Source organism: Chrysemys picta, chromosome 3 (assembly GCF_011386835.1).
Source record: "Chrysemys picta bellii isolate R12L10 chromosome 3, ASM1138683v2, whole genome shotgun sequence".
Classification (NCBI taxonomy): domain Eukaryota; kingdom Metazoa; phylum Chordata; order Testudines; family Emydidae; genus Chrysemys; species Chrysemys picta.
This window is the reverse complement of record NC_088793.1, coordinates 1,243,079-1,255,795: the sequence shown is the minus strand read 5'-3', so window position 1 is coordinate 1,255,795 and position 12,717 is coordinate 1,243,079. Positions and strand designations below refer to the sequence as shown.

Below are 12,717 nucleotides of genomic sequence, written 5' to 3'. Positions count from 1 at the left end.
CTACCTCTAACAATGCAAAAGCTCTGTTCATTTACATATCTTACTAACCAGTCTTTAAAGTTCGGCCATGGGTCAGGTCAGTCAGTGCCAGAAAGAGTTAATTAACTCACGGTCACCTTTCAATGAGATATTATATTCCACTCATAACGTCACACAGGGATTGGGACATGGGGCCTGTTCCCTCTAGGGGGAGTCATCTCCCATCTGGCCCCAGGGCAGGGACTGGCTGGCTCGGGGCGGGGGGGGGGGAAAGGGGGCGAGGAATGGGACATGGGGCCTGTCCCCACTTGAGAGGTGGGTAATGGGATCTGGCACCTTGGGCCAGTACCAAGTGAGTCCGTTGGTCCCTCCCAGCTGATGCTGGTGGATGTCTGGGCAGAGGCCTGGCTGGCCTCTCACCCCAGGGCAGTTCCCTGCTGGGCACTGGGGGAGCTGGCCCTGCAGGTGGGTCACTCATAGAATCCTAGAATATCAGGGTTGGAAGGGACCTCAGGAGGTCATCTAGTCCAACCCCCTGCTCAAAGCAGGACCAATCCCCAACTAAATCATCCCAGCCAGGGCTTTGTCAAGCCGGGCCTTAAAAACCTCTAAGGAAGGAGATTCCTCCCTAGGGAACCCATTCCAGTGCTTCACCACCCTCCTAGTGAAATAGTGTTTCCTAATATCCAACCTAGACCTCCCCCACTGCAACTTGAGACCATTGCTCCTTGTTCTGTTATCTGCCACCACTGAGAACAGCCGAGCTCCATCCTCTTTGGAACCCCCCTTCAGGTAGTTGAAGGCTGCTATCAAATCCCCCCTCATTCTTCTCTTCTGCAGACTAAACAATCCCAGTTCCCTCAGCCTCTCCTCATAAGCCATGTGCTCCAGACCCCTAATCATTTTTGTTGCCCTCCGATGGACTCTTTCCAATTTTTCCACATCCTTTCTGTAGTGTGGGGCCCAAAACTGGACACAGTATTCCAGATGAGGCCTCACCAATGTCGAATAAAGGGGAATGATCACGTTCCTCGATCTGCTGGCAATGCCCCTACTTATACAGCCCAAAATGCCGTTAGCCTTCTTGGCAACAAGAGCACACTGTTGACTCATATCCAGCTTCTCATCCACTGTGACCCCTAGGTGCTTTTCTGCAGAACTGCTGCCTAGCCACTCGGTCCCTAGTCTGTATCAGTGCATGGGATTCTTCCGTCCTAAGTGCAGGACTCTGCACTTGTCCTTGTTGAACCTCATCAGCGAGGGGGGCAGCAGAATGAGGAGGAGGCACTGGACCCCCTGAACACCTCCTTTGTGCCCGTAGCCCCCCACACGGTGGAGGAGAAGGAAGGGAAGGAGCCACCCCCAGGTTACCCCGGTCTGGAGACCATGCTGCCCCTGCTGCTGACGGCCGTCTCCGAGGGGCGCCTCGCCATCGAGGATGTGGTCAAGCGCCTCTACGAGAACCCCCGCAAGATCTTCTCCCTGCCCGCGCAGGACGACACCTACATTGAGGTGGGGGGGCTGTGCTCAGTGGGGGGGTCGTGCCCCATGGGAACGGCGCTGGGCTGGACGGCTGGCATCGCTGAGCCCTGGGGACTCCGGGGGAGCTGAGGAGCAAATGGCTGTGCCCTGCTGAACAGCTGCCAGACATGAGCGCCCAGCCAGAGCCTGGGCCTGGTCCGGCGCCACTGCCCCCCTGCCCCACCCACCCGCCCTCCTAGGCCTGTCCCCAATGTGCTGCCCACCCTCTGTGGGCCCAGCCCCACCCTGAACAGCTGCCAGACGTGAGTGCTGGAGCCCCACCCTGCTGCCCTCTCGGGCCCTGCCCCACCACCCGCCCTCCTGGGCCTGCCCCCAATGTGCTGCCCTCCCTGGGCCTAGCCCCACCCCGACAAGCTCCCAGCCAGAGCCCAGACCCAACCCTGATGTGCCACCCATTGTCCCTGGGCCTGCCCCCCACCCCAGCCTGACCCGGCTCTGCCCCCCCGGCCAGGTGGACCTGGAGCACGAGTGGATCGTCCCCAGCCACATGGCCTTCAGCAAGTGCCAGTGGACACCGTTCGAGGGCACGAAGGTGAAGGGGATGGTGCGGAGAGTGATCCTACGTGGGGAGGTTGCCTACATCGACGGACAGGTAAGGGCGCGGGGGAAAAGGGGAGGCTTCTGGGGTGACCTGAGACACTGGGCTGTGCTGCCGAGTGGGGGGGGGGGGAGGGGCAAGCCAGCTGGGGCGGAGCCCGGCCCCCCCATGCCCACCACATCTCAGCCCAGGTCTTGGCTCCCTCCTCGCTGAGTGTCTGTGTCCTGCAGGTGCTGGTGCCCCCCGGCTACGGCCAGGACGTGAGGAAATGGCCCACGGGGGCAGTTAGTGTGCCACCTCCTGCCCCAGTCAAGGAGACTCTGAAGGTACTGGGGGGGGGGGGTGTGTGTCTGCCTGGCTGTCACTCACCATCTCCCTGTGTGGGGGAGGAGCCTGCTGGTGCCCTGATCCTGTCTGCATGGTGATGGGCGTGGGCCTGGAGTGGGGGGATGGATTGGCCAGGGCACCAGGAGGAAGCAGCATGTGCAATTGGGTGGTCTGGCAGTGCGGGGGAAGGTGGGGTGAGGTGGTGGGGGCTGGCGGGACAGGCGGGGTGGGGGCTGTGCCGGGGTTGGGCTGGTGGGAGGCGGGGGGGGGGGACGGGGGGACAGGTGGGGGTGGTGCCGGGGGCGGGACTGGCAGGAGGCCGGGGAGGGGGGAGGGGGAGACAGGCGAGGCAGTCCCGGGGGGGCATTCCCCATGCCAGCAGCGCTGACCCCTCCTCACCATCCCGTGGCGTTGCAGACCCCCGAGCGCCCGAGGCACACAGTGCAGAGCGAGACCCTGCGTAGCCGAGCGTCCAGTCCCCGGCGAGCGGGGCCCGTGGGAGACGGGCGCTTCCACCTGCCGCCCCGCATCCACCGGGCCTCAGACCCCGGCCTGCCAGGTGAGGCACATGTGGGGCTGGAGCAGCAGGGCCAGGCACTTCCCCAGCCCCAGGGCTCTGGCTGGGCCCCTGTGCGAATCCAGCCGGGGGCTCGTCCCAGCCCCTCCCCTGGAGCCACATGGAATGTGCTGGGGTGGGGCCTGCCCGGAGTGACCTGAGCAGCAGCCAATGAGTGTGCGTGTCCGTCCGCCCCCCCCTCCCCCCAGGGTGTCCACAGGAGGGGGGCTGGGCTCCAACGGGGGGGGGGTGGGTGGGGAGGGGGGAGGGAGGCTCTCAGAGCTTCAGCCACCTGCTCATACTGCAGCTCCCATTCCTGCCCTCCCACGGGATCCAGGCCTCCCCACTGGTGCCCCGGGGGAGGTGGCAGAGATGGGGCAGTTCATTGTGCCTACATCCCTGACCGAGCTGGGCTCCGGCACCGCTCCAGCTCCAGCCCAAAACCTGCAGCTCCATTGCTCCGGAGCTGCCCCGCACTCCAGCTCTGGGCTCCGCGCCAAAGTCCTGCTGTTGGGTGCCCCCCCCCCCCGCCCCCGGCGCTGTGTCCCGCATGGAGCCAGCTGGGCCAGAGCATGCAGGCTTCAGCATCTCCAGGGCTCCCATCCCATGGGTGTGAGGCCCGTCCCCCTCCCACTGCCTAGAGAAGGGTGGAGCCCCAGGGTGCCCGGGCGCCTCCCCGCGTCGGCCTGTCTGTGTGTGGAGCTGCTGCCCGCGGCCAGAGTCAGCAATGCAGGATGAGCGGTGGTGCAGGGCCGGGTGGTGCAGCGCTCCTAGCCGCCGTGTCTAACCATGTTGTGTGTCCCCGCACGCCTGTCGCCAGCCGAGGACGTGAGAGAAAAGGCCACCAAGAAGGCCAGCGAGCCAGGTTTGTCCTGTCCCACGTGGGGTCTGGGGACCGAGGTCCAGTGGGGTGGTGCCAGGCTGGGGCCCCTAGGGCCAGGGAGAGATGGTCTGAACCATCTGTGCAGGGGTCTGAGTGGGTCTCGGGGAGGCTGCGGGCTGCAGTTGGTGACTGCCCCATCGGTGGCTGTGCATGCAGCTCCCCACTGGCCTGGGGCCAGCCCCTGACTTGGCCAGCAGGGGTGGCGAGGAGGCCCCAGGAGCTGGGCAGGTGGGAGCTGCGGTCCATGCTCTGGGCTGGGTGTGTGGGTGGGAGCCCCGGGCTGTGCCATGGGGCGGGGGTAGGGGGCAGAGCCTCCCCTCCGGCCACGAGGCTGGTGGAACGTCTCCCTCCCGCCCCATTGCCCCGGCACTCGCTGATGCCTGCGCTTGGTGCTACAGATCTGGCTGTGACCCAGGACAGCTGCTGCTACCCACCAGGGCTGCTGCCGAGACAGACGTCGCCCCCGAGCGTGCCCCACCCGCAGACCTCCCCCCTGCTGCACCCGCTCGTCGGGCAGCACGTCCTCTCCGTCAAGCAGTTCACCAAGGAGCAGGTACTGCGCAGCGAAGGGCGGCTGGGGGCTCTCCCCAGGGAGCCCGGGCTGGGGGAGGGCCTGTGGGGGGAGTGCGTGCGGCCCCCGACTGACCGCTGTCTCGTTACAGATGTCCCACCTCTTCAATGTGGCGCACAACCTGCGCATGCTGGTGCAGAAGGAGCGGAGCCTGGACATCCTGAAGGTGAGCCAGGCGGGGAGGGATCGGGGCAGGGAAGGGGAGCCTGGCCTCACTGCGGGGCAGGATCGGGGTGGGTGCTGGGACCACACTGTGCGGGGGAAGTTGCGATCGGGGCCCTGCTGTGAGCGGGGCTGGGGTGGAGGATTGGGACCTTCCTGTGGGGGAGCTGGGGGGATCGGAGCACTGCCATGGAGGGGGATATGGGGGGGATCGGGGCCCTGCTATGGGGGGGCTGTGAGAGGGGCTGGGGGGGGGATCGGGGCCTCGCCATGCTCACGGTCTCCCCTCCCCTGCAGGGGAAGGTCATGGCCTCCATGTTCTACGAGGTGAGCACCAGGACCAGCAGCTCCTTCGCAGCGGCCATGTACCGCCTAGGGGGCTCTGTCCTGGTCTTCTCCGAGTCCACGTCGTCGGCCCAGAAGGGCGAGTCCCTGGCCGACTCGGTGCAGACCATGTGCTGTTACGCGGACGTGCTGGTGCTGCGCCACCCCCAGCCGGGGGCTGTGGAGGTGAGGGGCCCCAAGGGCCAGGCCAGCCCCCATCCTCCAGGGAAGCAGGGGTCAGCAAGGGAGGCAATGGGGGGGAATGGGTTGTGACTGGTCATGAGTGCCTTCCCCCCCCCCCCCCAGCCCCATAGGGCGGGAGGGGGATAGGCTGTGACTGGGAGCGAGACGGACTCCCCCCATGCCCAGCCCCATGGATGGGCTGTGGCTGTGCTCAGCCCCATGGGTTGGTGGCGGGATGGGGGGTGGATTGTGGCTGGCCATGAGCCCCCCCCTTCTTGGTGCTCAGCCCCCTGGATCGGGGGCAGGGGGGAGGGGCTGTGGCTGCGCTCGGCCCCGTGGATCGGGGGGAGGGGGATGGGTCGTGGCTGCGCTCGGCCCCGTGGATCGGGGGCAGGGGGAGGGGCTGTGGCTGCGCTCGGCCCCGTGGATCGGGGGGAGGGGGATGGGTCGTGGCTGCGCTCGGCCGCGTGGATCGGGGGGAGGGGTCGTGGCTGCGCTCGGCCGCGTGGATCGGGGGAGGGGGATGGGTTGTGGCTGCGCTCGGCCCCGTGGATCGGGGGAGGGGGATGGGTTGTGGCTGCACTCGGCCCCGTGGGGTGGGGCTGTGGCTGGCCGTGAGCAGCCCCCCCCGTGCCCAGCCCATGTCTCTTTTGTAGCTGGCTGCCAAGCACTGCCGGAAGCCGGTGATCAATGCCGGGGATGGCGTCGGGGAGCACCCCACGCAGGCCCTGCTGGACATCTTCACCATCCGCGAGGAGCTCGGCACCGTCAACGGCATGACGGTAAGGGGGCCGGGCCGGGCGAGGTGCCCCACGCTGCGCCAGGTCTCGGCTCTGACTCCAGGGCCCCAGGCTGGGGGCTCAGGCCCATGCAGCTGAGGGGGAAGGGGGGTTTGCCGCGCTGGGTCTCAGCTCTGACCCCCATGGCCCCAGACCCCCCCAGGAGTCCCATGCAGCCGTGCGAGCGCTGCCCCCTGCTGGCCGGGCTCCAGGGTGCTGCTGTCTCTCCCCAGATCACCATGGTGGGGGACCTGAAGCATGGGCGCACGGTGCACTCGCTGGCCTGCCTCCTGACGCAGTACCGCGTCAACCTGCGCTACGTCACGCCCCGCGACCTCCGCATGCCCGCCGACATCATCCACTTCGTAGCCTCCAAGGGCATCAAGCAGGTGAGCCCGCTGCGTGCCAGGGACCCCGCTCCTGCGCCCAGCGATGTCCCCGCCCCGCACTAACGCCCTGCCCTTCCCAGGAGGAGTTCGACAGCATCGAGGAGGCTCTCCCCGACACGGACGTGCTGTACGTCACCCGCATCCAGAAGGAGCGATTTGACTCCGTGCAGGAGTACGAGGCGGTGAGTGTAGGCGCTGCCCCGCGGGGTCTGCGAGCTGCTTCGGCCCCTGGGTGGGGCTTGGCTGCAGGAGCCTGGCTGTGCGGCCCCTTCGTTGCTGCCCAGGGGATTGAAAAGGATGGAGGGGGGTGACCGTGCCCTGGGGGTAACTGGGTGAGGGGCGACCAGGCCCGGATGGCGGGACAGGGCAGTGCAGTGACTAGGGTGCGGGGTTGGGGGGGTGCCCTGGGGGCAATGGGGCAGGGTGGAGGGGTGACTGAGTGGGGTGACAAGGCACCTGGACCTCGAGGGCAGTGGGGTGACCAGGTGGGGGGGGGGGTGGCAAGGCACCTGGGGACCCTGGGGGCAGTGGGGTGACCAGGTGGGGGGTCCCGGGAGCGGTAGGGTGGTGGGGCAGCCGTGCCGGACAGGGGCAGTGATGCCCGTGGTCCTGCCCATCCTTGGGGTGCTAACAGCCTCTCCCCTCGGCCAGTGCTTCGGGCAGTTCATCCTCACCCCGCACATCATGACCAGAGCCAAGAAGAGGATGGTGGTCATGCACCCGCTGCCTCGCGTCAATGAGATCAGGTGAGGGGCGCTGGGCTGTGGGCTGTGGCTGGCTCTGCGGTCCCTGCACCCCGGTGGGGGGCTCCCCAGTGCCTAGCAGTGACTCTCCCCTTGCTCCCTAGTGTGGAGGTGGACTCGGACCCCCGGGCAGCCTATTTCCGCCAGGCTGAGAACGGCATGTACATCCGGATGGCACTGCTGGCCACGGTGCTGGGCAGGTACTAGGGCCCCCAGCCGGGGCAGTGCTAGCGGCGGCAGGAACCCCAGTACTCCAGACCTGGTTAGCGATGGACGGACTCACGGACGGACCCAGCTCCTTCCCCCCTACGTGCGACAGGGACTGCACTGAGCAAGGCCTCCCGCTGACCCACTCCTTCCCAGGGTGGCTGGGGTTGGGCAGCGGGCAGGGGTGTGCCAGCTGGCTGGTTGAGGCTCAGAACAGGTCATACTTGTATCAATCTAGGGGGCAGATCAGCCTGCATGTGCTGTGGGGAGGGAGTGATGGGGGGGTGCCCCCCCAGGGCATTAAAACCTGCAGGGTGCCCCATCCCCCTCCCCAGCCTCTGGGGCTTACAAGCTCCTTGGTATGTGGGTTGGGGTGGCACCTGCTGGCTTCCCTGGTACCTGTCGTCATCCTCCAGCCGGGGTCCAGGGCTGGCTCCCTGCGGCAGCTGTTAGCGGAGCCCAGGCTGTTCCCCGGCCTAGCCCGCCCCCTGGACCATCTCCCTTCCCAGCATCGGCATACCCTCTGGCTCCAGCTAGCCCAGGCCCCTCCTGCTTCAGCCCCCTGGGGCTGTGGCTCCCCAGTCACAGGGGTCATGGAGAAGGAGGCAGGGGGCTCTTTTCCCCAGGTCTCCCTCTACTAGCTGCGCAGCGCCAGTGTCTTGTAGCAGGAGCTTAGTCCCCCCCCAGCCATGTCCCTGGGTGTGACTCTGGCCTTGAGCACAGGGAGGGGTAGAGCGCGTTCTGCCTTGGGCACTGCTGGCCCCATGGCAGGGGGGGGTGAGCGGCATCTGTTCAGCAACTTTTCTACACACACCACTGTGAACTGAATGGTTTTCCTTGGGTTTAATAAACCGAGCTGGATGCACCCGCTGCCCGTGTCGTCTGTCCAGAGGAGCTGCTGGGCGGCGCTCGAACGCTGCAGCCTGTCCCGTTCCTTCCCCTGGAGCCTGCCCTGCTCGGGCTGAGTGCAACCTCGTGGCCGAGACGGAGTTCGTGCTGCAGCCAGCTCCAGCCAACAACGGGGCCGGGAAACTCCTGTTGTAGCCCCTGGGGTGAATGCAGTGAAGCTGCCGGGTGCAATGATGAGGGCCAAGGGAAATGTCTATTCATAGAGGGATGGATGCAGAAAAGCAATGGGGCGAAGGGAAAGGAGTGGTGAATGGGGGCTATATCCACCACGGGGCCACCGAGCCCAGCAGTGCGAGTGGGCCAGGGCAGACACGGAGCAGAGTGCAGGAGGCCTGGGCCTGGTGCCAGTTGAGCAGCGAGGTTGGGGTGATAGTAAACGTCTCCCAGTGCTGCTCCCCCCGCCCCTCCCCCTGAGCTAGCCCCACCGCCCCGCTGTTGTCCCCAGGCCTGGCCACAAGCCCCCGTACCCGGGGCCCCACGCGGCTCCAGGCAGTGGCGAGAGGGGGGCAGGGTGGGTGAGCCCTGCGTGCGACGTCCCGGGGGGGGTGCTGGGCTTGTGGAGGGTGACCCGCTGTCCCCATAAAATCGGGGCTGGCCCTAGATGGAGGCGTTTGCCCATCGGTTGGGCCGCGGTTTGTCTCATTATTTCACAGTGTGGGGGTGGGGTGGGGGGGGGCGGTTGCGCTCTGCCAGCAACTCTCTCCCCCCCCCCCCCCCCCCCAATGGTCTCGATATTTTCTTCCTCTCATCTGGGCTCTAGGCTCCGGGGGGGGCGGTACGAGCCGGATGAGTGGCGGGCTCTGTGCTGCTGGGGGGGGGGGGGGCAGCAGCCCCGCCCCTCGCTCACGCCCCGCGGGGCACCGTGTTACCCCGCCCAGAGGGCGGCTCGGGGAGTGGGGCCGGGACACGGGCTGGGAGCCCTGGCGGGGGGGGGTCCCTCCGCCCCTGGGGGCCGGTGTGTGACTGTCACGTGATGTATAAAGCCCGCCCGATTGTGCATGTGACCGGAAGTCACGGGACTCTAGTGCTCGAGTAACCGGAAGTGTGTGTGGCGTCACTTCCCACTGCACCAATAGGCTGCGGAGGGGCGGGCCGGAGGCGGTAGCCCAGGTAGGGGGGGATGGGCGGTGTTAGTGACGTCATCGCGCATTTTGTCCCGGGACCCGCGTGTTTTTCTCACCAGGGGACCCGGCGGGGGGGGGGGTCGGTCAGCGTGGCGGGGTCACGTGGGGCAGGTCCTGGCCGCGGGGGGGCTCAGGTCACATGGTGCAGTGGGGGGTGGGGGCAGGTCCCGGCCAGGGGGGGCTCAGGTCACGGAGGGGCAATGGGGGGGTGGGGGCTCAGGTCACATGGTGGGGTGGGGGGTGGGGGCAGGTCCCGGGCGGGGGGGGGGAATCAGGTCACGTGGGGCAGTGGGGGGGTGGGGGCAGGTCCCGGCCGGGGGGGGCTCAGGTAGGGTGACCAGATGTCCCGATTTTATAGGGACAGTCCCCATTTTGGGGGCTTTTTCTTATATAGGCACCTATTACCCCCCACCCCCGTCCCGATTTTTTACACTTGCTATCTGGTCACCCTAGGCTCAGGTCACGGCGGGGCAGTGGGGGGGCTCAGGTCACATGGTGCAGTGGGGGGTGGGGGCAGGTCCCGGCTGGAGGGAGGGAGGGGGGGGCTCAGGTCACATGGTGCACTGGGGGGTGGGGGCTGGTCCCGGCGGGGGGGCTCAGGTCACATGGTGCAGTGGGGGGAGGGGGCAGGTCCCGGCTGGAGGGGGGGGGGGGCTCAGGTCACATGGTGCAGTGGGGGGTGGGGGCAGGTCCCGGCCAGGGGGGGCTCAGGTCACGGCGGGGCAGTGGGGGGGGGGGGTCTGTCATAGCTGGGGGGCAGCACTCAGCCAGGGCAGCACGTTCCGTGGCAGGGCCTGTGGGGCTGGTCTCCGAGCTCCCCGCGAACTGGGGGGTCCCGCTGGGAATGAGGTGCTGGGAGCTGAGCGCAGCACCCCAGGGCTCTCCCCAGCGCTGGGAAGCAGGACTGACCCGACGCCCCAGAGTCCCTGGGCTGTTCCGGCTCCCCTAAGTGCCCCCACCTCCCGAGACTGTCCAGAGACCGGGACAGCCCAGCAAGTGCCTTCTCTTAGCTAGGGTTACCATATTTAAAAAATGAAAAAAGAGGACACTCCACGGGACCTGGCCCCGCCCCTTTTCCACCCCAGTCCCGCCCTAACCCCGCCCCCTCCCTTGAGCACCCCGCATTCTCCCTCCTCCCTCCCACTCCCAGCCACGCGAAAAGGGCTGCCCGAGCGCTACCGGCTTCACAGTTTGCTGGGCAGCCCCCAGACCCTGCACCCCCGGCCAGCGCAGCTGGAGCCCAGGAGGGGAAGTGCCTGGCCGGGGGCGCAGGGTCCGGAGGCATGGGGGCTGCCCGAAGCCCATAGCGCTCGGGCAGCTCGGCTCTTACAGAGCCCAGGAGTCAGGGAGCACAGCAGCCCCCAGCGCCCGCTCTAAGGGAAGCCAGGGAGTATTTTTCCCGGACATGTTCGGCTTTTTGGCAATTCCCCGCGGACGGGGGTTTGATTACCAAAAGCCGGACATGTCCGGGAAAAACCGGACGTATAGTAACCCTATCTTTGCGGTCCCGCTTCTCTCGCGTGTGTCCTCCGCCAGTACCAGCGTGCGGGGTGGCTGGGTGAGCTGTGCAGGAGATGGGGCAGCTTCTGGGGCACAGCACTGGGTTCGGCATGTGCAAGGCACGAGGGGTCTCGCCCCTTCCTGTGAGGTGCTGGCGCTCTCAGAGACGGGAGACCAGGCCAAGTCTGGCAACCCCGCACTGCCTGGGGCCCACCCTTCATCCAGAGGATGGGGAAGGTGTCTGTACCGGGCCCATGGGAGGAGCTTCAGGGCAGGGGGTGCAGTTTGAGGCCGGTCACCTGGACACTTTTCCATTAAGAGCTTGAAAAGAAAATCCTCTTCCCTGGCTTCTCCTCCCACCCCCTCTCAGCCCCCAGCACTGGGGCACGTGGGCAGGGACGAGAGACCAGCTAAGGGCATTTCGGCTCTCATTAAATCTCTGCCTGGGCGGGTGCCTCACTGGGTGGATTTGTTGCCTGCAGCCACAGCCCTTGGACTCAAGAGACTTTAGGGCCAGACGGGCCAATCGTGATCATCTTGTCTGACCTCCTACACATGGCAGGCCACAGAACCGCACCCACCCACTCCTGTGATAGGCCCAGAGCCTCCGGCTGAGTCACTGACGGCCTCAAATCGTGGTTTAAAGAGTTCCTGTGACAGAGACTCCACCATTCACACTAGTTCAAACCAGCGAGTGACCGGGCCCCAGGCTGCAGAGGGAGGCGAACTCCCCCCACACACACACCCCCCGGCTCTCTGCCAACCGGCCCTGGGGAAATTCCTTCCCTGCCCTAAATCTGGGGATCAATTAGTAAGTAGCATTTTCATTACTTATTTTTTGGTAGCATTATTCAGAATCTTTTCATTTTTTCATTGTTACTGATTTGATACGGTGTAGTGCCTTTTGCACGCATCAAAGACCTCCTTAGGATTGCAAACCAGGGCCAAAATTTTCAAATTATTTTGCTTAACTTGAGACAACTAGATCCATATTGGTTGAAACTAGAGTAAAGAACAGAATTATCAGACACATAGATGAAAACAATCTGTTGGGGAAGAGTCAACACTGCTTTTGTAAAGGGAAAGCACGTCTCACCAATCTTTATTAAAAAGAACAGGAGTACTTGTGGCACCTTCGAGACTAACAAATTTATTAGAGCATAAGCTTTCGTGGACTACAGCCCACTTCTTTGGATGCATATAGAGTGGAACATATATTGAGGAGATATATATACACACATACAGAGACCATGAACAGGTGGGAGTTGTCTTACCAACTCTGAGAGGCCAATTAAGTAAGAGGAAAAAAAAACTTTTGAAGTGATAATCAAGCTAGCCCAGTACAGACAGTTTGATAAGACGTGTGAGAATACTTACAAGGGTAGATAGATTCAATGTCTGTAATGGCTCAGCCATTCCCAGTCCTTATTCAATCCTGAGTTGATTGTGTCTAGTTTGCATATCAATTCCAGCTCAGCAGTCTCTCGTTGGAGTCTGTTTTTGAAGTTTTTCTGTTGTAAGATAGCCAGCCGCAGGTCTGACATTGAATGGCCAGACAGGTTAAAGTGTTCTCCCACTGGTTTTTGAGTATTATGATTCCTGATGTCAGATTTGTGTCCATTAATTCTTTTGCGTAGAGACTGTCCGGTTTGGCCAATGTACATGGCAGAGGGGCATTGCTGGCATATATCACATTGGTAGATGTGCAGGTGAACGAGCCCCTGATGGTATGGCTGATGTGATTAGGTCCTATGATGATGTCACTTGAATAGATACATGGACAGAGTTGGCATCGGGCTTTGTTACAAGGATAGGTTCCTGGGTTAGTGGTTTTGTTCAGTGATGTGTGGTTGCTGGTGAGTATTTGCTTTAGGTTCGGGGGTTGTCTGTAAGCGAGGACAGGTCTGTCTCCCAAGATCTGTGAGAGTAAAGGATCATCTTTCAGGATAGGTTGTAGATCTCTGATGATGCGCTGGAGAGGTTTTAGTTGGGGGCTGAAGG

The 12,717-nt window shown here is 64.1% G+C and overlaps 2 protein-coding genes across 2 annotated transcripts in view; both read left to right on the top strand.

The window, feature by feature from the left end:
• CAD (carbamoyl-phosphate synthetase 2, aspartate transcarbamylase, and dihydroorotase) overlaps window positions 1-8,048 on the top strand; it is a 34,029-nt gene extending 25,981 nt beyond the window's left edge. Inside the window, 13 exon segments of the mRNA XM_065587324.1 lie at window positions 1,301-1,491; window positions 1,973-2,113; window positions 2,290-2,385; window positions 2,804-2,945; window positions 3,763-3,807; window positions 4,224-4,378; window positions 4,488-4,562; window positions 4,856-5,068; window positions 5,722-5,847; window positions 6,078-6,233; window positions 6,314-6,415; window positions 6,885-6,979; window positions 7,081-8,048. Coding sequence (XP_065443396.1) covers window positions 1,301-1,491; window positions 1,973-2,113; window positions 2,290-2,385; window positions 2,804-2,945; window positions 3,763-3,807; window positions 4,224-4,378; window positions 4,488-4,562; window positions 4,856-5,068; window positions 5,722-5,847; window positions 6,078-6,233; window positions 6,314-6,415; window positions 6,885-6,979; window positions 7,081-7,183 — 1,640 coding nt within the window. The 3' untranslated portion in view covers window positions 7,184-8,048.
• A 1,020-nt stretch (window positions 8,049-9,068) lies between these two features.
• MPV17 (mitochondrial inner membrane protein MPV17) overlaps window positions 9,069-12,717 on the top strand; it is a 52,096-nt gene continuing 48,447 nt past the window's right edge. The window contains exon 1 of the mRNA XM_024113001.3: window positions 9,069-9,202. The gene's annotated coding sequence lies outside the window, so the exon portion shown is untranslated. The remainder of the gene's footprint in view (window positions 9,203-12,717) is intronic.